Source organism: Fundulus heteroclitus, chromosome 5 (genome assembly GCF_011125445.2).
Source record: "Fundulus heteroclitus isolate FHET01 chromosome 5, MU-UCD_Fhet_4.1, whole genome shotgun sequence".
Taxonomy (NCBI): domain Eukaryota; kingdom Metazoa; phylum Chordata; class Actinopteri; order Cyprinodontiformes; family Fundulidae; genus Fundulus; species Fundulus heteroclitus.
In genome coordinates this window covers 22,842,992-22,867,656 of record NC_046365.1, presented here as the reverse complement: position 1 = coordinate 22,867,656, position 24,665 = coordinate 22,842,992, and the positions used below count along the sequence as shown (strand labels likewise).

At 42.2% G+C, this 24,665-nt stretch overlaps 1 protein-coding gene across 4 annotated transcripts in view; it reads left to right on the top strand.

The window, feature by feature from the left end:
- The window catches only part of myh11a (myosin, heavy chain 11a, smooth muscle), a 38,338-nt gene that overhangs the window by 10,626 nt on the left and 3,047 nt on the right, over nt 1-24,665 (top strand). For 3 of the 4 annotated variants that reach the window (XM_036137217.1, XM_036137220.1, XM_036137219.1), the window contains exons 4-40: nt 3,991-4,018; nt 7,451-7,550; nt 7,661-7,687; nt 10,339-10,431; nt 10,539-10,602; nt 11,007-11,105; nt 11,562-11,705; nt 11,827-11,922; nt 12,046-12,164; nt 12,260-12,412; nt 12,522-12,695; nt 12,853-13,026; nt 13,959-14,073; nt 14,169-14,362; nt 14,454-14,575; nt 15,465-15,534; nt 15,646-15,806; nt 15,961-16,069; nt 17,129-17,260; nt 17,450-17,656; nt 17,764-17,901; nt 17,987-18,110; nt 18,194-18,365; nt 19,307-19,519; nt 19,638-19,782; nt 19,873-20,079; nt 20,190-20,294; nt 20,399-20,551; nt 20,672-20,920; nt 21,090-21,302; nt 21,390-21,602; nt 21,689-21,850; nt 23,461-23,589; nt 23,677-23,765; nt 23,851-23,974; nt 24,074-24,282; nt 24,510-24,618. In XM_036137217.1, the coding sequence (XP_035993110.1) occupies nt 3,991-4,018; nt 7,451-7,550; nt 7,661-7,687; nt 10,339-10,431; nt 10,539-10,602; nt 11,007-11,105; nt 11,562-11,705; nt 11,827-11,922; nt 12,046-12,164; nt 12,260-12,412; nt 12,522-12,695; nt 12,853-13,026; nt 13,959-14,073; nt 14,169-14,362; nt 14,454-14,575; nt 15,465-15,534; nt 15,646-15,806; nt 15,961-16,069; nt 17,129-17,260; nt 17,450-17,656; nt 17,764-17,901; nt 17,987-18,110; nt 18,194-18,365; nt 19,307-19,519; nt 19,638-19,782; nt 19,873-20,079; nt 20,190-20,294; nt 20,399-20,551; nt 20,672-20,920; nt 21,090-21,302; nt 21,390-21,602; nt 21,689-21,850; nt 23,461-23,589; nt 23,677-23,765; nt 23,851-23,974; nt 24,074-24,282; nt 24,510-24,618 (5,135 nt within the window). The remainder of the gene's footprint in view (nt 1-3,990; nt 4,019-7,450; nt 7,551-7,660; nt 7,688-10,338; nt 10,432-10,538; nt 10,603-11,006; nt 11,106-11,561; nt 11,706-11,826; nt 11,923-12,045; nt 12,165-12,259; nt 12,413-12,521; nt 12,696-12,852; nt 13,027-13,958; nt 14,074-14,168; nt 14,363-14,453; nt 14,576-15,464; nt 15,535-15,645; nt 15,807-15,960; nt 16,070-17,128; nt 17,261-17,449; nt 17,657-17,763; nt 17,902-17,986; nt 18,111-18,193; nt 18,366-19,306; nt 19,520-19,637; nt 19,783-19,872; nt 20,080-20,189; nt 20,295-20,398; nt 20,552-20,671; nt 20,921-21,089; nt 21,303-21,389; nt 21,603-21,688; nt 21,851-23,460; nt 23,590-23,676; nt 23,766-23,850; nt 23,975-24,073; nt 24,283-24,509; nt 24,619-24,665) is intronic. The other variant, XM_036137218.1, reaches the window with a different exon arrangement.

Genomic DNA, 24,665 nt, shown 5'->3' with positions numbered 1-24,665 from the left:
GGAGCTGGCCCAAGTGGCTGGGGAGAGGGACGTCTGGGCCTCCCTACTGAAGCTGCTACCCCCGCGACCCGACCCCGGATAAGCGGAAGACGACGGACGGACGGACGGATATCTAAGCCTGTTTTTCTTTTTGGTTATTTTCTTCCTCTCTTCTGCGTAAACTGTATAAACCGACTCAGTGTTGCCACCCGGGAGCCTGTAGTGCAGAGAGAGTCTACTCCAGTCCTTAAGGGCCCGTGGCCTGGAACCTTTAGACGTGTCCCTGGTCTAATACACCAGAAAGAAATGACTGAATTATTACCTCATTTTAGAATGCATTCCAGGGCTTAATCCAGATACCCTTATACTGTATATCTGTCAGGGGAATCTGGGCATTGCTGAACTAAAAAAAATAGTAGGAATGGAAGTGTGCTTGGTCCATAGACGGACATCCCAGGGGGTTGAGGGGGGTCAGGGCTCCCTCCCAATCTGTAGATTTGTTGATTTTTTTTTTTTTTTTTCCCCCACTAATATTGATTTATTAGTGGAGAAAAATAAATAAAAAGGACTTAAATCCACAATTCATACCATGTCCCAGGTCGACAGAACAGGTGACAGCAGAGAAAAAACATTAAAAGCAAACTTAATGTCCAAACTGTTTTTTTGACTACGGCTGAATTATTTAATTGTAAATTTGCCAACTCTGATTCTTAAGAATTACCCTCTGACGTACGATTTTTCAAGTGTAAAATTTGTAAGAATTATTCCTGTTAATATGATTATTAAATAAATTTTGGAAATAGCATTCAAACCAAATTAATTACCAGTATTTAAGTACATGGTATCCAGGACTGGATAGTATATGTCACTTTGCCTTTGCTGACCACCCCCCAACGCCCAAATAAAAGCCCTTGAGAAGTCTCAGTTTATTGTTCCGCTAACAATGAAACGGAGTTTCCGCCCTTGGATCGGCCACAAGGTTAAACCTGTACAGACACACAGACAAAAGGAATTATCTTTAGCCCTGTATGTCCTTCTCTTCAGTCCCCTCAGGTCGTCTATTGCAGGGGTTAATAATAACAATAATAATTGAACTTTATTGATCTCACAATGGAGAAATTCACTTCTGCATCTTAACCCATCCCCTTGGGGAGCAGTGGGCTGCCATGTGCGGCGCCTGGGGAGCAATTGAGGGTTAAGGGTCTTGCTCAGGGACCCAGAGTGGCAGTCTTTGGGAGTTGAACTCAGAACCTCTGGAACCCAAGCTCAATGCTCCAACCGCTAGACTAGGGTTCCCAAGACCCTTTTAGCCTGCGACCCCCAGAATAACAGTGCCACAGACTGGTGACCCCCTTTTTGGTGGGTGAAATTTTGTGGTTTCATGTTTTTTTTTTTGTTTGTTTTTTGGGGGGGGGGTAAATAGAGTATTTTTATAAGAACTCTTCCAACAAAAGGACAGTCAACACCTGTGTTAAAATGAGGAATGTTGAAGTAAACTTACTTGAACTAAAGTTAGCCTTTAGTATTGGTTTCACAAATAAAGAAATACTACTTTTTTTTTTTTAGCACATTAGCATCAAATCATGTCGCAACCCCAAGACCTGTTTTGTGACCCCCCCCCCCCCCACACACACACCTATTTTGAAAAATGCACAAGTTCATCCTCTAACATAGTCATTGTTTGTTTAGACTTAGAAGCCCGTACCTTAGGGCTGGAAAGCTTTAGCTTCTTTTAATGTAAGAAATCTCGAAAGATTAAAGCCAAGACTGAAAAAACAACAAAATGCCCATCTCTGGTGCAAGTTTCCACGGTGGACACGCCGGCTGTATTTCCCATGAAGTTGTAACTAATGGAGCAGGATGTTTCACGCTGACTGCACGGTGATGCATAACTGCAGCGGGATTCAGCTCCTTCTCCTAAGCTTTGAAACATTCTGCCTCCAGCTTGGCCGAGATCCCAGTCCTCCAAAATCACCCTTCAGTCTTTGATGTGCAGGAGATAAAACGTGAAATTCCCAGAAGGGAGGAGTTGTCCCACTGCAGCAGAAGACCATTTCATTCCTCTGTGCCCTCCACCGTACTTTACAGCTGCAGAAAGCTCGGACCTCTTTTGCTGCCCCTTTGGCTCCGCGTGTCTGAGTCAACTTCACAGACCTGTTCTGATTATTTGTAAAGCAACAAAAAGCACCTCTGTCCTCTTTCAGGGTTTGCTCAGAGCGAGCTGTGTCTCTCCGTAAGGTAGAAAGACCCACATATCTGGCCATCGCACATTCTCTCCCTCGCTCTCTGCCTTAATTAGGAAGTACAGAGAAGGAACCGGCTGCATGTTCTGTGAATGCGTGTGAGGAATGGAGGGAGGGGGGCCAAAGTGGAGTCAACACTGAGGAGTCGCGTCTGTGCTGGCTTACAGCTCACTGAGAGCTCCACATTATCCATGTGGAGGGGCAGATCTATGGAGGAGCTCTCAGTTTATGACTAAATGACAGGATGCTTCTACCGACAGTTGCTCTGGAGTATTCGGCGTTGAATAGCTTGAAGGTGTCACGCATGCAGGGATTGAATTGCATGAAATAGGATTCTTACAATCAAACAACTGATAGCAAAAGAACTTATAAGTCAGATTAGTCGCACTGACTCCCACTGCCCTGGTAAGGGATACAGTTACAGCTTCACCCTGCTCAGTCTGGGGTTGTTCACACAACAGTGTTTTTTAAAGTCAGTGTAACGGTTACATTTCCTATTAGATCTAGATATTATTCAGATCAAAGTATTTGTGGTAGTTACATCATATCATGAATCTTAGATACAGCAGATGGATCTCTTTAGATAACTTTTTAATCACAAAATCAGACTGCTTTGTGTCATAAATGGGGCTAAACTAGAATGTATACAATTAAGTTTGAATCTGTTTTAATTGGACTGATTTGATTATTTATATATATATATATATATATATATATATATATATATATATATATATATATATATATATATATATATATATATATATATATATATATATAGTGTTGTGTAAAAGTAGTTGCCCTTATGCAAATTTCTTTTTGGCCCATCAATCGTCAAAGTTTAATATCAGACAAAAGAAACGAGGTAAATACAAAGAAAGTGATGATTTTGTTTAATAAATGGCACAAAATGTATCCAAACCAACCAAGTTTAACCCTCTTGTTATTTCAAGAATTGTGATTTACCACTGTTTATGGAAAGCTAAGTTTAATGTCAGAGCAGCACATCCAGATCTGACTTTCTTCCAGCCAGATAGCCTTAAAGAGAAACTCTCTGACAGCATGAACCAGGCAAAAAGTTAATCTACAACTCATCCATGAGGTCACAAAGGGAACCCAGAACGTCACCTGAAGCATCGCAGGCCTCACTTTCCTCAGTTAAGGTCTCTGCGCTCACAGTTCAACTATAGGAAACAGATTAGGCACAAAAGCAGCCTCCATGGAAGAGTTTAAAGGTGAAAACAAAAAATAACACCAAGGCCCGTCTCATATTTACCATAAAATGCATTTCCAATCTTCAAAGCAAATATGTTTTTAATAACTAGGACTGAATTTGGTGAATTTTACTCTGGATCTGTCTGTATGATTGGATCAAGTTAATTGTCTGTCTCTATGGAATCGTGTTTTTTTTTTCTTTCTAAAGAGCCTTGAGATGATATTTGTTTTGAATTGTCGCTGTATCAATATACTGAATTGAGCTGTAACATTTTAGTGTGACAAAAAAAGCAAAAAAAAACAACAAATCTGTTGGGGGGGGGGGGGGCAAATATTTTCTCTCAGCACTGAAAGTTCAGTCCATCTCCCACATAAATAAACAGAAATAAGTTAACAGGCCTCCTCCCAGCAAGTCTGTAAACCTCAGATACCATTTAATCTTTTTATATTTCATTGCTTTTGCAGAGTCGTTGGATTTATCACCTTGTTTATACAATGCTGAATAAGCCGTCATAAATGTCATCTAATGCTGCCACTTTCTTTGGCTCTGCAGATCGTGAGGACCAGTCCATTCTCTGCACGTAAGTCAACCAAACACCCTCTTCTCTTGTCCGTCTGATCTGTGGCCTTGCATTAATGACTCAAAGACAGCCTTACCTGTGTATATGTCAGCTGCATCATGTTGACTCAAACACAGACTTAAATCAGATATCTCTTGCGGCACAGATTCCAAGAAAGAAATGGAAACTCCTTTCTTGTGCTTTCAAGCTAAAGGACTTGCAGCTCTCTGGGAAAGCTGAGTCCTTGCCTTTCTCCCAAGGATTTAGTCAGGAAATGTGTCCTTAACTCTGATGGGAGAACCAGATTAGCTCTCCAAATGTTTGGGCTCAGCATTGTTTGTTTGTGCTGGACAAATTATTGAGAATTTTGACTGCTTGCCGAGGCATCAATAAGGCCTTCGAGTGAAAAATTTAGATTTTACAAAGAGTACAAGAGGTTTATCGTTTTATTCATCATTTAAACTGAACACAGTATTCTAGATTACATGCATGTACCTCAAATATAGACAAAAAAATGAAGTTTGCACATTATCAAATGCATCATTTACAGACCTACAGTGTTTTCCGTCTTCAAAGTCAGCTCAGACAGATCTGATTGTATTATTTCATTCATTATCTGGACAGAAACCTTTGTCTCAGTGTCCTCCTGAGTAGTGCAACTGAACCAGCTGAGGGAAAAGGGCTTTCCTCATTTTTGCTCCTAATTTACTGCAACCAGGATGCAGCAAATCGTTTCCCATCAAACCATTTCCTCAAAGATTACGCTTCCTTATCAGAGGGAAGCTGGAAAGGTTTGGATAGATCTATACCAGCGGCTGATTGGCTGTTTGATGCTAATGAAGGAAATTGGGATGAAGAGTGAATTAAAAGGGTTTAGAGGCACAGACTGTCAGAGCTGGGCTTTTTCTGAAGCGTCATGTTCATACAGTCATTGTGGTTTCTGAGCCTGATCAGGCCTCTGATTTAAACTGATAAAGGCTCAAACAAGTTTCACAGGTTTTTAGAATCTCCTGGATTATTTTACATCAAAATGAGTTGTTCTGGTACAAAAAAGGAAAATGTAACTTTGTTTTTTTTTTACTCGGGGTATTTTTTTGTTGTTGTTGGCTTTAACTAACATATTAGTACGTGTTGTTGGATCTACATTTTTTACTACTTGTAACCAAGTTTGTTGCTGGTAAAATTCACTTTTACCAAGGGTAAAATAAATATAGTGTTATGTAGGGGCTTCAAATTAGCCTCAAACTCTACTTGTTTCCAAGTTATGTAGATCAGTCTATTCCAACACAGCCATTTCCTGAAGGTATGTTATTTTCCTCCTATACAGCCACCATCCTCATAACCCACAGGAGTCCAGAGTCATTTAAAATGGACTGTTTTGGGTTAACTAAACACATTTGTGGATACCAAGTTTTATCCAGTAATGTTAATGTAAAAATGTTTAATTGTTTTTTTTTTTTGTATGTTTTCACATCCAGGATGTGTATAGATAGATAGATAGATAGATAGATAGATAGATAGATAGATAGATAGGTAGGTAGATAGATAGATAGATATCTCAACCAAACAAACTTGGGTGCATTTTAATCTGCATTCACATCTATCTTTTGGATGAGTCTGGATGTTGTATTTCCTTACTCAGCCTAAACATGACAGCACAGATGGACTCCTCATTGAGCTGCCAGATCCCAACACGCAGAGCTTCCCATGCCTTTTAAGGACCACCCGACCAAGCTCGCGTTGTGCGCGCCATCTGATGGCTCTGGGATCAATCAGCTTGACTCGTGTATCCAAGTTTGTTGTCTGGAGGGAAAGAATCTGTCTGTGATGCTTTGTGAAAACATTTCAGTGACTTTAAAAGGTGCAGTAGCACATACTTTAGGTTTGGGCAGTCCAGTGGCCTCCCAATAACTTTATTTTAGACCCATAAGAGGTTTGTTAGCCTTGTTACTAGTTCTGCTTACAGACACTTATTTCTAAGTAGAAAGATTAATAGAACATAATTCAGATAAGGCTGGGAACAGGATACTGCTTATCGCTCTACAGTTCTGCATATAAAGTTTACACGTTATTCATGAATGTCATGTTAGTTTTTGCATTTTAATGATTTATTTTGATGTTTAAAAATCAAAATAATTGTGCTGATGTGGAATGATTTTTAGAAAAAATTTGAAAAGCAATGACTGGTTGTTTTGTGACTTCCTCTGTTATACAAAGTCGACTATACCCATACATGCCCACTAAGGCTTGGGTAAATGTACCCCAGCAAGATCCAGATAAGTCACAGAATTATTGACGGTGTAAACGAGGTGCCGATATATTTCTGGAAGGATACTTGACCAACCTTCTCGTTTGAAAACATGAAGCTTCTTTAAGTTGGTTGCTTTGTAACAAACAGGAATAAACAATCGTTCTTAAAAAGTGATAAACCGTCAGATGCAACCTGCCACAGAGACATCAACCACTAAGGCATATAAACTGGGTTTATGAAACATTAGATCTCTGTCAGGAAAATCCCTTTTAATTAATGACTTCATTATTGACAATAATCTTGATGTTGTGTTTTTAACAGAAACATGGTTACATGAACTTAATGAAGCAGCTATTCTGTTGGAGACGACTCCTCCAAACTACATTTTCCATTGTGAGAGCAGACAGCAAAGGAAAGGCTGAGGAGTGGCCTTGCCTTTAATGAATCAAGCAGGCCAACACTAGGCTTCAGGAATAACCTGAAATCTATCGATAATTTCTTGACAATCCTAAAAAGCCAGGTTCTTGGCAGGAAACCAACTCGTTAAAATGACCAATTCTGATTAAACGAGTTGTCGGATATCGTCTTGCGCCAAAATTATTCCAGATTCTTTTTGACGCCTGCAAAGAAAGCCTGTTGACTTTTTGCAACTCACACAGGAACACATATCCAAATATAAGTAGGGGTGTGTGTGTAAGTAAGTATGTGTCTGAGCCTGTATGTATAATTTTGATCCTGTTTGGACTAGAGAAACAAGCCCTAACCCTAACACCCAATTTTGTCTTAAAAATCAATGAAGTTTTGTGCAGCATGATTTAAAAGCATCACATCACTGACGCCAATGCCCATGACGGGTATGAGTAAAAATGTCTGCACTTTAATGCCTACAATTTCCTGCTTTGACATTAAACCACAAGTCTGAAATGACTGAAATAATCCGAGAGTAACTGAATGTTTTACCTTCTAAAATTCCTCGTCATAAAAGGACCAAATTACCTAACAGTAAGTGAGGTTTTACTTTGGGCCAAGCGTTGGTGAGGTTATCTCTGCAGCACATGATTTCCATCAAATTAAACTGGGTTGTTGAACTGTGAACAGCAATGCTGTCAGTGCCGTTTATCTTCACGGCTCTCTTTCTCTCTCTGGATCTTTTAATCCTGTTCTTTCTCTCCCCCCCCCCCCCCCCCCCCTCCTTTCTTCAGCGGTGAGTCTGGGGCCGGGAAAACAGAGAACACCAAGAAGGTCATCCAGTATCTGGCTGTCGTGGCCTCGTCTCACAAAGGCAAGAAGGACAGCAACGCTGTAGGTATCTGTGTGAAGAACTCATGTTAGGATCTGTCTGCCAGTTCCCTCCCTCCTTTAAAAAAAAAAAAACCCTGCCCAGTTTAATTCTGTATATTTCCTTCAAATAGCAACAATCAGGATCACAGTTTGCCTACGTGAGTAAAGGGAAATGCCTGGAGTGTGTTGACCGTTTTTTTGTTTGTTTCTTTTGTTGGTTTTTTTGTGTGCCATCTGTGTGTTCAGTTAGAAAAGTGCATGAAGTTAGCGTCACTGAGTTACCCCAAACGGGAGTTATTTACCTCCAGGGTGTCCAATGTTAAGTTCGATGGTGTTTTTTCTTCATCATTCATCACTAGCTAGAGCTGATTTAGAAGAGCTTCCTCGCCGGGATAAAATGTTGGCATACCTTCCTGGAAAGCGTGGATAAATTCATCCTCTCACCTTAAAACGAACGGCAGCTTTTTACTCCGGCGACTGGCTTGTTCAGACTGCATGACGATGAGTAGAGTACTGACACGCAGTCTCGGACGTGCCCCTTTCTCTACCTCGTGGCGTGGTTTTGTCAAATTGGCAGCTTCGTACGTCCTTTCTCTGCCGCCGGAGATTAAACCAACCTCTCTGCGGCAGTGAAAGGGTCTCTCACAGATCATCGAGCACAGTGTGAGCATGCCCATCTCCTGTTTTTCTTTTCTTTTTTTTTTTGTCTGTCCAAATCTGACCTCCTCTTGACTCCTAAGATCATAATCTACCTGTCAGGTGCACAGGCAGCGTGCATAGACTAAAAGTTCCTATGTCTGTGAGGCGTTCTATGAAATTTCTTCAGTATTTCAGGATCCATACTTCTTCTTCAGATTCTTATATGCTGGTACATTTTTCCATTCTGTATTCCTTTAACTATAAGCCTGTTATCAGCTAAAATACAGTCTCAAACTATTTTGTTACCATCTCTAACTGCACCCAGTTTCTACTTCAAACATGGTGCGTTTTTTTTTTTTGTTTTTTTTTAACAACCAAAAGCAAAATTCTGGTCTCATTTAATCTGATTATATTCTCCCAAAAGATAATTGGCTTGTCCAAATGTTCTGCTGCAAACCTTAAACAAGCTTTAATGTGTTTTTGTGCTGTTGTTTTTTTCTTCAGCAGTAGAGTCTGACGCAGTAAACGTGCATCGATGTCCTTGCATTAGAGTTCATTGCTTTGTGTTTTTAGCTGAAAAAACAGGTTGTTCTGAAACTGAATCCTCAGAGCTCCTGGTCATGGCTGGTTATATAATATTTATAGTGAAAGGCTCACTTTAACATTCAGAAATTAAGAAATGAGTCTGTAGCCAAAGCCATTAGTAGGATTTTGCAACAATAAGGTTGTGAAGCTCTTTGCTTGTATGCATCATGTGATTCGGTTAAGACTAAACCCAATGAAATTAATTTGCTCTGATAGGGTGCAGGAATCCTTTACTATGTGGACAGGTTATTGCAATTTTCTGGGCTTTTTCTTCTTCTTTTCTTCATGTGTCCAGTGCTTCTTTTCTGCGTCATCCCACTTTATGCTTAATTCATGCCATTTTGTGCTTTGATTTCTTTGTGTGGATTTCTTGGTTGTTACTGAAATCTTGTATTGGTAAAGGTTTCATTTCAAAAGCCCCAGTAGAAGTATATTCCCATGTTTGAAACTTATTATTCCCACCCATCTTATATTTTGGAATATGTGCTTTATTTATTTATTTTTTAGGTTGATGTGATTAATGTCTTTGCTACTGATCTCACGCACAGTCTTTGGGTTGTGTAGAATAAATGTTGCCTGGGTATTCTGTCCTCTGTAAGTCCCAGAGGCTCCCTTTAAGGCTTGTCTGAACAGAAATAGTTTTAGGAATGTTTGTTTTTTTGTGCCCCCCCCCCCCCCCTATCTGTCCTTTTTCAAGCTTTTTTTCCCCCATCAGTCCTTTTTGACTCCTGCTGCTTATCTGTCTTCTAAAAAGATTGTATTAACATTTCATGAGATGCTACTTTTTCCTTTATTTCCACCTTGCTGTGCTCTGTCTTCTTTCCTTTGTTTTCCAGTTATCCTGAACTCTGAACTGCTCCTCATCAGTGGGTCTGTATTTCCTCTTTTTTTGCCTCAAGTATAAAAGGAAAGTGTGGCTTTGATTGGTTTTCTCCAAAAAACATATAGAATTTCTATGAAAATCTAACAAAACTTACAGCATGTGTTTACAAGGAGGATGTAGATAAAGGTCTGAGTTCACAGCGTAACAATCTGAAATAAACTTAGTTTCCAACTAATTACAGTCTGTCTAAAAAAGGTTCAGGACTACTCTGTAAACAGTTTTTTTTCCTCCTTGTTCTCTTCCAGGCTTTAGCTCGTTTACACAGTAGGTGTTTTTAAGTGGGAAAGTTTATGTAGAGGTCCTCAGCTCCTGACCTCGGTGGAGACAAAAAGAGCCTCTTTGATCAGGAGGATTAGCTCGATTCAAAGCGATGGGCTGTCCGCCTCGGTTACTGACAGTCACTCATCTACTCCCCGCTCCTGATGGAAGTAAATTACATCTCCAGAAAATATGTTTGTGCAAATCCAAAGAGTCATTTTTTTAGCAAATAGTTTTTTCCAAAACTTACAAATACCTTTTCTTGATTCTGTGGTATTATGCCTCCATGTTACACCTCCCTATAAAATGGGGAAGCTCTTAGATGCGTTATTTTATGCTTTCTCCTTCCTCTTATCCCACGTCATTATTGTGGAAAACAAACACTCACCTAGCACCACCTTCACAGCTTGAAAGCAGCATTTTGTGTATTACCTTTGTCACCAGGGCGAGCTGGAGAAGCAGCTCCTGCAGGCTAATCCCATCCTGGAGGCCTTCGGAAATGCCAAGACCATCAAAAATGACAACTCCTCTCGATTTGTGAGTTTGTGGTTTAAAGAAATATGCTTTGTGTTGTTTTTTTGTCTGATATTTCCTTACTCTTTGATGGAAAAACCTGCTTTTCCCTTTTTGTTTCTCTCTCTCAGGGAAAATTCATCCGCATAAACTTTGATGTGACTGGCTACATCGTTGGAGCCAACATTGAGACTTGTATCCTGAATGTTTTCTTTTCATCCCTCTGAAACGGCAAAATCTTTCAGTATTTAGGATATTCTGTCAATACATCCACCTGCTGTCTCACCATGTCACTGCCTTTATGTTATGGAAGTACAGAATGGATTAAAATGATAATTTAGCAGATAGCTGGTGTTGTACAGATGCATTTATACCCCTCCAACTTTTCTATACTTAAAAAACAATCTGAATACTCATTATAAAGAGGGAGAACAGCTGTTCTGTGAAGGCCGCTGAGGTTTCATGTAGACCCTGACGCTTACTGAAACCATATTAAATAAATTTCTAGTTTTTGGAGAAAGGTCGGAGCAAAAGGTTACGTATTTAACTTTCGGCAGCAAAAGACACATTTGTGTTCCTTAGCTAGCGGCTACTCTCAGACTTGCTGGAGAAGTCCCGGTGCATCCGTCAGGCAAAGACGGAGAGAGCTTTTCACATCTTCTACTACATGATTGCTGGCGCAAAAGACAAACTGAAAGGTCAGATGATGATCGCCGCAATTTTCTTTAAACTGTGCAGACACACTGCAAAAACAAAACTAAAAATAAGTCAAATATTCTTGAAATGAGTGTATTTGTCCTAGATTTGAGCAGGTAAATAAGATGGTTTGCCAATGGAATGAGATTTTTTGCACTTAAAATAGGAACAACTCATCTCCATCATCTTATTTCAGGTGCAGTATATCTTGTTATCTTATTTTAGGGGTCAAAATACTCATTCCATTGGCAGATAATCTTATTTAGCTGCTCAAATCAAGGATAAATGCACTAATTCCAAGACAATTTGACTTATTTTTAGCTCTGTTTTTGCAGTGCATTGTATTCCTACAAAGAAATCTTACAAGTGGTCGACGAAAGGTTTGAGCGGAGAAGAAGAGCTCGGGCGCGCTCTTCATGAAGTAATTGTTTTCACTGCTTTGCCTATTTTATCATCAGATGACCTTCTCCTGGAGCCCTTCAGCAACTACCGCTTCCTGAGTGCAGGCCATGTTCAGATTCCTGGGCAGCAAGACGACGAGATGTATGAGGAGACAATGGAGGCGATGAACATCATGGGCTTCACTGAGGAGGAAAGAGCCGGTATCACTACATTGCTCACTTTGGGTTGCATTTCTCTTGCTATGACTGCAAATCCGCCTCCGTTATATACTGTGGCTGTACCTTATGGGCTCGCTTCATGTGTTTGCCCTTAATGACGCAGATATACTGAAGGTTTGCTCCACGGTGATGCAGCTGGGAAACATCGAGTTCAAGAAAGAGAGGAATCAAGAGCAGGCCACCATGCCGGACAACACTGGTTAGACACATCTCTGTCCTAAAAGCCGAATAATCTACTATCGTCATCTTTTACCAACTCGGTTTCTTGGAATCCACTGGATTTACTGGTTTTATTAGTTAACCGCTTGTCTCGTTTCCTCAGCGGCGCAGAAGGTTTGTCACCTGCAGGGCATCAACGTGACAGACTTCACCAGAGCAATCCTCACCCCTCGCATCAAAGTGGGCAGAGAGGTGGTGCAGAAAGCACAAACCAAAGAGCAGGTGCTGTAGAGGGGGAGCCGGGTAAACCGCAGGCTTTGGGCTCATTAAAAGTCCGAGATAATCAGTGCTCTTGCTGTGTTGTCTTTTTATTTTAGGCTGACTTCGCTACTGAAGCTTTGGCCAAGGCCATTTATGAGCGACTGTTCCGCTGGATCCTGGGCCGCGTCAATAAAGCGCTGGACAAGACCAAGCGTCAGGGAGCCTCCTTCCTGGGAATCCTTGACATCGCTGGCTTCGAGATTTTCGAAGTATAGACATGTTTATCAGTCGCATACATTTTATTAATGTATTTTAAGGTAGAAATGCTTACAGCGGTAGTGGTGTGCATCTTGTGCTGTGGCGTTTTGCTCGTTTTAGGACAACTCGTTTGAGCAGCTGTGCATCAACTACACCAACGAGAAGCTGCAGCAGCTCTTCAACCACACCATGTTCATCCTGGAGCAGGAGGAGTACCAGAGGGAGGGAATCGAGTGGAACTTCATCGACTTCGGACTCGACCTGCAGCCCTGCATCGAGCTCATCGAGAGGCCGGTAACGAGTAGAGACGATTAAAACAATTAAAACTAACCACTGATATTGTTAACACAAGTTCCCTTCCATGCACAGAAGTAGCCTGAGGTGTAAAATATCCAAATTGATGTTGCTGTTTTTTTTTCTATTGTTAAACCTTGTTGTGTGTCTCATACAGAACAATCCACCCGGCATCTTGGCCCTGCTGGATGAAGAGTGCTGGTTCCCAAAAGCCACAGATATCTCTTTTGTGGAGAAACTTATGAACACTCAAGGGAGCCATGTGAAGTTTGCCAAACCCAAGCAGCTTAAAGACAAAACTGAGTTCTCCATTCTTCACTACGCTGGAAAGGTAAACATGAACAAACGCAACCTGTTACTGTGCAGATTAATGAATTCACTTCTAAATTGTTAATGCTTTGTAAGCAGACAGACCTTCTTTTAATCTAAAATGGCATTTTAAATCAAGTCTGTTAAAGTTTTTCAAAGTTTTTCCTTGAATTTGGAAGGTTTTTTCCCCTTTTTTAAAAGGATTCTACACTGAGTATAATTTCTTTTAGACTCAGTCAGGTTGCTCTACACTGAGCAGTGATTCTTTAAAACACAGTATGATATTTCTTTTATTTGAAAAAGCAGAGTATTTTCAATGTTGTTTTTTCTTAAAGAAATAAAACCACATTAGTTTAGACAATCGTAAAAAAAAAAAAAAACACAAAATATAGATTGCCCAAACTTGGACCAAATTATTCTATTGCTATTACAAATGTCTTAAAGATCTTTGTAAAACCTGTCAAAAAAGGGGATTCTTTGTTTTCTTAAAAGTAATATTGGAGAAGTCTACACATCCAGTATAGATTAATTTTGATGTAGATATGTTTCAGTTGTTAAAGTTTCTGATACATTAAATAAAGTAGTTTTTGTTGGCTGGTATTTGGTTTTCTTTGGGGCTGGTGGGGGGGGGGCGGGCTCGCCCACTGAGGCATTCTTGCAACAACAGCCTCTGCAAGACTTAAATCGATTTGTAGTTTAAATTATATCTGTACAATTTTAATGGTGGAATGAAAAAAAACCGCTGTGCTAAAACACTGCACTGTCATCAGCATAAAGGTTGACTTTTTTTCTCTTTAATTGTTTTCACAATTTTGTAAAGAAGATGGAAAATCCAAGACCTCAGAGAAGAGTCATCTATCAAATGATTATAGACTTTTGCTTATTGCTAACATCTTACAACAAAAAAAACCTTTACATAAAGTTACACATGATGTTGTTGTATTTTTTTTTTAGGTAGATTATAACGCCACAGCCTGGCTGACAAAGAACATGGACCCTTTGAACGACAATGTCACAGCACTGCTCAACAACTCCTCCAGCCAGTTTGTGCAGGACCTCTGGAAAGATGGTAAGATATATGATGCACACACAAAATAAGTGACTTTTATTAAGTGAAAACACACTTCACCTATTGTGATCTGTAAAACCTTTGGTCTTCTTCAGCGGACAGGGTCGTTGGCCTGGACACAATAGCCAAGATGACGGACAGCTCCATGCCAAGCGCATCAAAGACCAAGAAGGGAATGTTTCGCACAGTGGGACAGCTCTACAAGGAGTCGCTGGCAAAACTCATGACCACACTGCACAACACTCAGCCCAACTTCGTCAGATGCATCATTCCCAACCACGAGAAGAGGGTTAGGCTGATGCCCCTGTTTGCCGTATACATAGATCTGAAATCAGAAGCTGAGGTTCTTCCTGTTAATTCATAATCTGAAACCTTTTCAGGCGGGAAAGCTGGACGCACACCTGGTTCTCGAGCAGCTGAGGTGTAACGGCGTGTTGGAGGGAATCCGCATCTGTCGGCAAGGTTTTCCCAATCGAATCGTTTTCCAGGAATTCCGTCAGAGGTGGGTGTAAAACCGTTTATACCAGGGGTGTCAAACTCATTTTGGTGTAGGGGCCGCATACAGCTTAATCTGATCTCAAGAGGGCCACACGAGTAAACTCATTGCAAGATTACATAGAACTAATAAATGTGGACTTGTTGATTTTTATATTAAGTTAATTTCACTTTTACACAATATATTATGAATAACCTCAGCGTTTTTAAGAAAAGTATGTGCAATTTCAACAATACTTTTACTCAGTTAAACATTTACTTGTGTATTATGCATAAGAACTGATCACAGTGATTATACAATGTTGAAAAACATTTATTCACATTTTTTGGAACTTAAAAACACTGTCCTGCATGACAAAATACATCAAACAGATAAAAATTAAGAAATGATTTGAATTTTTCCACACCTGAAGCTTAATCTGCTAATTAAAACACAGCGCCCCTCGTGAACAATATAGGAACTGCATATTTTCAATTAAACAAAGTACATGTTTTTTTTCTATAATTGTTTTATCATTCTCTTCCTTTTATCTTGTCCACTTGTGAAAGTCAAATCTGATGAGCTCTTTGTGGCATCTTATTGCCACATTGCCAGACAGGACACTGGAAAAAAAAAAAAAAAAAAAAAAAAAAAAAAAAATATATATATATATATATATATATATATATATATATATATATATATATATATATATATATATATATATATATATATATATATATGTATATGTTTTTTTTATATTGATAATGCATTTAGCCACAGGGCCAGAGTAAATTGTTCGGCGGGCCGGATCCGGCCCGCGGGCCGTATGTTTGACACCCCTGGTTTATATCAATCTTAAAATCCGTTTATAATAAATCTGGGGTAACTGTGACTTCTCTCTATCTCTGTACAGATATGAAATCTTGGCTGCAAGCGCTATTCCTAAAGGCTTCATGGATGGCAAACAAGCCTGCTGCCTCATGGTGGGCACATTTAAAAAAAAAAAAAATCCATCTCTTCTACTTACACTGATACCCGTCTCACTGCGTGTTCTCCACAGAGATAGTAATATTAAAAATCTTACATCTGTGCAGATCAAGCATCTTGACTTGGACCCCAACCTGTACAGGATTGGTCAGAGTAAGATCTTCTTCCGCACTGGAGTGCTCGCCCAGCTGGAGGAGGAGAGGGATTTGAAGATCACCGTGATCATCATCGCTTTCCAGGCCCAGGCGAGAGGCTTCCTGGCCAGAAAGTAGGAACGCACCAGCTTTCACACTAAAAACTATGTTTTATTTTTAAGTCAGAGGGATTTTTTTTTTTGTTATTACTGCATTTACGCTGGTAGACTTTGTTTTTTTTCGCTCCACATTTTTGATTTTTCTATTTTAACCGCTGTGTTTTCAAAGGGCATTTGCCAAGAGGCAGCAGCAGCTAACCGCCATGAAGGTGATCCAGAGGAACTGCGCTGCTTACCTTAAACTCAGGAACTGGCAGTGGTGGAGACTCTTCACAAAGGTCTGCGTCTAACATATACAACAACGTCACTCTGCAACTTTCTTTTACAGCCTATATAAAATTTTTATGTAAACTAGTTCTGAGTCTCGTTCACATAGGTTTATACTGACTTATTTAAACACCATCCTCATGGGGGAACATGGCGGTGGCAGTATCATGCTGTGCGGATGCTTTTCTCCATAGTTTACCATCCAAACATTTTGAAATAAGTTCAGTCCCTGCATGAACTAGTTATCCTTCCTTTACCTGCATATTTATTTGGATAAAGATAAAACTATATAGGAAAGTTACACATCTTTTAGATAAGCGTTTGCAACTTGGCTTTTGGTTTCTCATTGCTCCCAAACTGTTTAATTTGGTTGGATTCTCAATAAATCTGCTCTCATGGACGTATTTTACAGCTTTTACTGTCAGAAGCTAAAATGAGTCAAAGAAATTTTGATAAATTACAACTGTCTTACTGAGACAGTTGTAATTTCTGTCACTTTCAGTGTATGACGTTCCTCTTTGATAAAAGATAAAAGGCTGACCAAATCTTCAATCGCATAGATTTGACTTTCATTTCATTTCAGCTTTTCTCAGCTATGTGACGGATAGAGAAAAAAAGTTAGGAGTGACAGAATGCACTTGCTACTATAATTGTTCTGCTCAGCTTTTGTGTACCTCCAAACCCATCTGGATATTCCAAGCCTGCAGCGGGCTCCGCAGGGCAACATCAGAACCGGGGTGCAAAAAACAACACGATATAATCCGCCTTGAGGGTTAAGCTATGAGCACACAGCAGGCACTAAGCTTTCCCCTTAGAGGGGAAATGTTGCAGCTCTTTGCTGAATGAAGACGCTGACCTTAGCCTAAGTTCCCTAACATTGCAAATAGTGCCATTTATTGTTAATGTGGAGAGATCTGCGTTAGGTTGAAAAAACAGGCATATTAAGTTCACCATTCTAGAAAATGCTAATGTGACTTATATCCAGAAGTGACTAAATAAATGATTTAAAACCATTTAATATTTGTGGTTAACGTTTTCTTGAATGATCTTCCTACTGTTTTGAATCACAGGTCAAGCCTCTGCTGCAAGTGACCCGACAGGAGGAAGAGATGAGTCAGAAGGAGGAAGAGCTGCAGAAAGCCAAAGAGGTGGCGACAAAGTTTGAAACAGAGCTGAAAGAAATCAGCTTGAAACACACCCAGGTAAAGAATTACACAACCAATCAACCACATGTAGAATCAAATGTCCACACCTTTATGTTACAAACCTAAAAAAAAAATTATCTGCAACCAATTTAAGCTCCAAAATAATTTTTTTTGCGCGTGGTTTTAAATTTAGAAAAGGACGCCGCCGATAATGAAACTAAGACTTTTTTATGCTTTACCCTAAAGATCGTTGAGGAGAGGAACGCCCTGCAGGAGCAGCTCCAGGCAGAGACGGAGCTGTACGCCGAGGCGGAGGAGATGAGGGTCCGTCTGGCGGCTAAGAAGCAGGAGCTGGAGGAGATCCTCCATGAGATGGAGGCCAGGCTGGACGAAGAGGAAGAACGCGCTCAGGCACTGCTGCTGGACAAGAAGAAGATGCAGCAGCAGATGCAGGTCTGGTGCCTGGTTCTCTTTTTTTTGCTGTTTCTGTGCTCATTGATGCCCTTAGTGGCAGCTGATGCCACTCATGACTGGGTTGTTTGTTTGTTTGTTCGCCAAAGGAACTGGAGGAACATTTGGAAGAAGAAGAGGACGCCCGTCAAAAGCTGCAGCTGGAGAAGGTGACCTGTGAAGGGAAGATTAAAAAGCTGGAGGATGACGTTCTGGTAATGGAGGACCATAACAACAAGCTTTTGAAGGTATGGTTTGCAAACCAATATCATTTATCTCAGATTCCTGGCCGTTACTTACTCAGGGACCATTTTTTGTGATTGGCTTTTTTAGGAGCGTAAGCTGATGGAGGAAAGAATTGCTGATTTTAGTGCCAATCTGGCAGAGGAAGAGGAGAAATCCAAGAACCTGACCAAGCTCAAAAATAAACACGAGTCCATGATCTCAGAGCTGGAAGGTAATCACAAGATGGTGTAACATGGAAAAACATGCCGTGTGTTTATGAAAGAGATTTCAGCGTTGACCTTTCTGCCGTTCCAGTTCGCTTGAAGAAAGAAGAAAAGACTCGCCAGGAGCTGGATAAGGCGAAGCGCAAGCTGGAGGCCGAGTCCAATGACCTACAAGAGCAAATAGCTGACCTGCAGGCTCAGATCGCCGACCTCAAAGCTCAGCTTGCCAAGAAGGAGGAGGAATTACAGAACGCATTGGCCAGGTGACATTCTGCTTTTGAATTGAATTGAATTGAAAGCCTTTATTGTCATTGGACACACTACAATGAGATTTGCAGAGCAACTCCATAAAAGTGCACACATTAAAAAACACATAAATACACATACAATACATTAGTGCAAATCTGGATGAAGGTTGAGTATGGTGACGGCTTTGGGGAAGAAGCTATCTTCTGCAAAAGTATTCATACTCCTTGGACTTTTATGTGCTAGAGCAACACAGAATGCTGCCAATTTATGACGTTGGAGGTCGATGACGCATGGTTTCAAAATAATTTTTACTAACAATTATCTTAAAACTGTTTTTATTCAACCCCTTTCAGTCACATGTACCTAAATATAATCAAGTTGAAGAGCTTTTAACACGTAAATCGAGTCTACCTATCTGGTTAGAGTTGAGGGAACAATGGAGGAGGGCGACTATAGGACAACCAGCTGGAGACAGCAAAAGACAGAAGTTCACAGCGCAGCAAGACAACAACCCTAAACATAGTCGGAGCCTGAATGGACTCATTTACCTCAAAGCATACCCAAGAATTAGCTCAGTTAAAGTCCAGAGCTAAATGTAAAGAGGAATCTGTGGTAAAACCTGAAAATTTATCTTTATGGAGGCCAACCAATCTGACTGAGTTTGAGCTAGTTTGCAAAGAACATTGTTAAATGAAATGTCAGTCCATAGATATCCAAAGCATACTCAAAAAGTCTTGTAGCAAAACATGGTTCATCTAAGTGTTGGCTTCCCTTTTGTCTTCCACTCCCAATTATTCACTGCTTTATTTTGGCCTATCCCATAAAATAACAACAAAATGAAACGTGAGATTGTAATGTGACAAATTAACACCATTGCAAGGCGCCAAAATCTCAAAAGTAACAATTTCTTGGTCTGATTCCAAGCTAACGCCAGCTTCGCCTTTCATCCTCGTAGGCTAGAAGACGAGACGGCCCAGAAAAACAACGCTCTGAAGAAGATCCGAGAGCTGGAGGGGCACATCTCCGACCTGCAGGAGGACCTGGACTCCGAGCGAGCGGCCAGGAATAAGGCGGAGAAGATCAAGCGGGACCTCGGCGAGGAGCTGGAGGCGCTGAAATCGGAGCTCGAAGACACTCTGGACACAACTGCCACTCAGCAAGAATTAAGGTCGGACTCGCTCAAATGTCACGAGCAACGGTGTTTTTAGAGGAACTCTTTTTTTTTTTAAGAACAGTTCACTTTTGTGAAAATTTCAAACCTGTGCTGTTTCTCCATCCTTCTGCAGAGCCAAACGAGAGCAAGAGGTGAACCTGCTGAAGAGAGCCATCGAGGACGAGAACCGCACACACGAGGCCCAGGTGCAGGAGATGCGACAGAAACACACCCAAGCCGTGGAGGAGCTGACCGAGCAGCTGGAGCAGTCCAAACGGGTAGGCCGGCCCCATCTAACGCACAAACTGTCAGCTTTTTTTTTTTTTTTTCCTCAGTAGATACTAAAGTCTTTCCCATCTTCTGCTCAGGTGAAGTCCAACCTGGAAAAGGCTAAACAAGCTCTGGAGAAGGAAACCTCTGAGTTAACCATGGAGGTGCGCTCGCTCACCCAGGCCAAACAGGACGGGGAGCACAAGAGGAAGAAGTTGGAGGGTCAGGTGGCGGATCTGACGTCCCGCTTCTCTGACAGCGAGAAGCAAAAGGCTGAGCTGGGCGAGCGCTGCTCTAAGATCACTGCAAGTTATTTTTTTTTCTTCTTGAGCAAGCACTGACAGCAGAAACGTAATGTGAATTTTAAAGGACCGGCACGCGTAAAGGCTCCTAATTGAGATTTTCCTGTGTGCAGGTTGAGCTGGAGAGTGTGACAAACTTACTGAATGAAGCAGAGGGCAAGAACATCAAGCTGAGCAAAGATGTCACCAGCCTGTCCTCCCAGCTCCAAGATACGCAGGCAAGTCCTGAAACGGCAAAAAAACGCCCCGAGTGCAACTTTCTGCTTGGATGATATCTTTTGAGACGAAGGCAGTCCCTCTCTGAACCGCCGTGTATCTGCAGGAGCTGCTGGCCGAGGAGACGCGTCAGAAGCTGCAGATCTCTACCAAGCTGCGACAAGCAGAAGATGACAAGAACAGCCTGCAGGAGCAGCTGGAGGAGGAGATGGAGGCCAAGAGGAACGTGGAGCGACACGTGTCCACCCTCAACGTCCAGGTGGACAATTACGTTCTTCTTTTTCCACGGCAGCACAAGTTGGAGTTCAAAACATTATAGAAAACAAAGTGAAGTGGGGAAAAAAAAACCAACAACCCGTTTTTGCTGGTTTTTTTACAGTTATCAGACGCAAAGAAGAAGCTGGAGGAGATGTCGGGCAACATAGAGTTTCTGGAGGAGGGGAAAAAGCGGCTGCAGAAGGACCTGGAGGCGGCCAACACTCAGTTCGAGGAGAAGGCCTCGGCGTACGACAAGCTGGAGAAGACCAAGAACCGCCTGCAGCAGGAGCTGGAGGACACGCTGATGGACCTGGACAACCAGAGACAGATCGTGTCCAACCTGGAGAAGAAGCAGAAGAAGTTTGATCAGGTGAATATAACTGGGGGAAAAAAAGAAGCCCGGTGTTTAAAGTTGCTGTTCCCGTTTTGAGAGCCACAGATATCAGTGAAATTTAAATGTTTTAAGAAACGTATGTATACATTGGATATAATCTCTTGGAGATTGGCAGTAGACGCATGGTTTTCTATCTGACCTTCAGATGCTGGCTGAGGAGAAGAGCATCTCCAGTAAATATGCAGACGAGAGAGATCGTGCAGAAGCCGAGGCCAGAGAAAAGGAAACCAAGGCTCTGTCCCTGGCGAGGGCTCTGGATGAGGCCCAGGAGGCCAGGGAGGAGCTGGAGAGGGCCAACAAGGCTCTGAGGATTGAGATGGAAGACCTGATCAGCTCCAAGGACGACGTGGGGAAAAATGTGAGTTCCTATAATATTCTGACTGTAGCTTTTGGGCCAAAAGTCCTTTTCAGCGTCCTGGGTAACCTAACAACGTGCCGGTGGCAGGTGCACGAGCTGGAGAAGTCCAAACGAGGCCTGGAGGCCCAGGTGGAGGAGATGAAGACCCAGCTGGAGGAGCTGGAGGACGAGCTGCAGGCAGCCGAAGACGCCAAGCTGCGTCTGGAGGTCAACATGCAGGCCCTGAAGGCCCAGTTCGAAAGAGACCTTCAGGGACGGGATGAGATGGGCGAGGAAAAGAAGAGGCAGCTTGTCAAGCAGGTGAAGAGGCTTTAAGAACCGGGACCGATTCTTTTCGGGTTTTAAAAAATGCTTCCTCGGTGATGGTAAAACGGCGACAACTGCAGGTCCGGGAGTTGGAGACGGAGCTGGAAGACGAACGTAAGCAGAAGGCCCAGGCTGCAGCTGCCAAGAAGAAGCTGGAGACGGACATGAAAGACCTGGAGGGACACATCGAGACGGCCAACAAGGGACGAGACGAGGCCATCAAGCAGCTTCGCAAGCTCCAGGTGAGAGCGAGGGGGAAGCAGGAGCAGAGTCTACACAGGGGAACGCTGCTTTATATGCCATTCATGTTGTCTTATGCATACAGGCTGTTTAACAAGTAGGGCTGGGCGATATGGATTAAAAAATAAATCTCCGATTTTATCATACCAAATCCGATTAATCGATTTTTTTCCTCCTTTTTGTTTCATAAAAAGAAATGAAAGAAATTATTTTAAAACCTTGCTTTTTATGTCAAGCATTTCGTCAGGGAGTTGACCTGAATTCAAAGTGCAACTAAATAACAAGCTGTGAAACATGCTTGTAAAACAAGATGGCAGCCGTGCCATTATAAACAATGAAAATATAACGAAACATTTGCTGCTAGTGGTATTACACATTGAGCTAAGAACAGGCTTCACTGCACTTGTGAACTTCAAACTAAGTTAAAAAAAAAGTAAATAAGTAAATAAAGTACCTCGTATTATGGTAAAAAAAGTCTCCACTTAACAATATTTTGACAATATATTTGCCTAAACACATATTCAGCATCACATGCTGTTCTCTTCATGGAAACCCAATGAGTGTATTGGCAAAATAAAATCCAGATTTTCCAAAAATGAAATCTTACAGAATTGTAAATTCGAATTAATTGATTAAATCGATTTATTGCCCAGCCCTATTAACAAGTAACTAAAGCCCCTGAACTTTGTCACATTTGGTACAAACCAAACCTTCAGTTTATTCAAAACGGCTCAAGCTCAGACAGATTAGATGGAGAACATCTGTGAGCATCACATTTTACACGTGGGTCTAGGTCTACATTGCAGCTGTGGTTGTTTAATTTTGTCCTGCTGGGCGATAAAAATATGCTCGAGGATTGAAACTTTCTGCATAACTTCACCGACTCCCGGAAGAGAGTCAAAGATCTGGTGAAGGGAAGAGTCCAGCATCGCTTGGAGTAATCTGAAGGCCTCCAGGTGGTTGTTCCTGCAACCACAGTGTTTGACTGTGGGGAATGGGGATAGTGGGTTAAGAGTGCTGGGCAGTCTTAGGTTTTAATGGTAGGCTAAAACGTTCAGTGCTGTTACGGTTTGACCAGAGTACCTTTGTCCATGTGTGCTGTGTCTCTACGTGGCTTAAGGCAAACTGCAACCAGGATTCTCACAGCTTTCTGTCATCAACGGCTTCCTGTTGCCACTGCCGCATAAAGGCCAGATTTGTAGACTGCCTGGCTAGAAGTTGTCCTGTCAACCAATTTTTCCACCCGAGCTGTGGTTATATGAAATGCCGGACTTGTACGTTTAGAAGGCTGCCCTCATCTTGGTGGGTTTAAATAAGAGATGCAAGGGTTGATGGGGTACGAAGGGCATACTTTCACAAAGCACCGTGGCCCTTCTACAAGTCTTCTACCCCTTCTAGGATCTATGTTTTTTCCACATGAATTGTCGCGACAAAGACCAATTTAAACTCCTAGAACAGATTGCTTGGCTACCCTACAGCAACAGTAGTTACTACAACAGTGCAAGTCTTCACAACTCTGCCACTGGTACAGTAAATATTCCCTATAAAACAAATCCCACGGAGATATGCTGTGTCACTCCCTGGCTCTCTTTATTTCCATCCCTGCATCCAGGCCCAAATGAAGGACTTCCAGAGGGAGCTGGAGGATGCCCGTGCCGCGCGGGAGGAGGTGCTGACCACGGCGAAGGAGAGCGAGAGGAAGGCCAAGAGTCTGGAGGCTGAGCTCATGCAGCTGCAGGAGGTGAGACGACGGATTCATAACGAGGTAAAAAAAAAAACTCAATCAACGGTTTCTTAGTAACTGGAAGCGCCTCTAATCAATTTCCAGGATCTGGCTGCAGCTGAAAGAGCACGGAAGCAGGCGGAGGCTGAGAGGGACGAACTTTCTGACGAGCTGGCGAGCAACTCCTCTGGAAAGTGGGTGAAGAATTGATGCTTTTGTTTGATCAGGAAAGTAAACAGGGGCGAAGGTAGGTTTTCTTACTGTCATCCGTGGGTTCAGATCCGCATTGGCGGATGAGAAACGCCGACTGGAAGCCAAGATAACCCAGCTGGAGGAGGAGCTCGAGGAGGAGCAGAGCAACATGGAGATTCTCAACGACCGGCTGAGGAAGAGTGGACAGCAGGTGAAGCGACCGGAGGAGCCCCCCCCCCTCCGCGACTCGCGGCGTAGCGAAAGAGGCGGCCGTCAGCCTTGACCCTGCGGTGTGTTTCCGCTCCATCAGGTGGAGCAGCTGAACAACGAGCTGCAGACGGAGCGCAGCACCTCCCAGAAGAACGACAGCGCTCGGCAGCAGATGGAGCGCCAAAACAAGGAGCTGAAGGCCAAGCTGCAGGAGATGGAGAACCAGGTCAAGTCCAAGTTCAAGTCCTCCATCTCCGCCCTGGAGGCTAAGGTGGCACAGCTGGAGGAGCAGCTGGAGCAGGAGAGCAGGTTGGCGACGAACGAAAACCACGTCTATCGCTCACAAACAGGAACGTTTGACTGCTGGTTTTATTTGAAAACTGATCAAACGTGAATACCTTCCAAGCTAAAACACACACCAGCAACCTTTGCTGTGTCTTAGATGGTCGGTCTCTCCCTAACCCTCCATACTCGCTGGAATACTTGGGTTATTGTTGTTGTATTGTTGCCTTTAACTCCCGTCTTTGTCGTGTCAGAGATAAGCAGGCTGCTGCCAAGGGCATGCGCCAGAAGGACAAGAAGCTGAAAGACCTGCTGATGCAGCTGGAAGATGAGCGAAAACAGTCCGAGCAATACAAAGATCAGGTAAACACACCTGATCAATCTGCAACGATTCAAGTTCTTTAATGCAA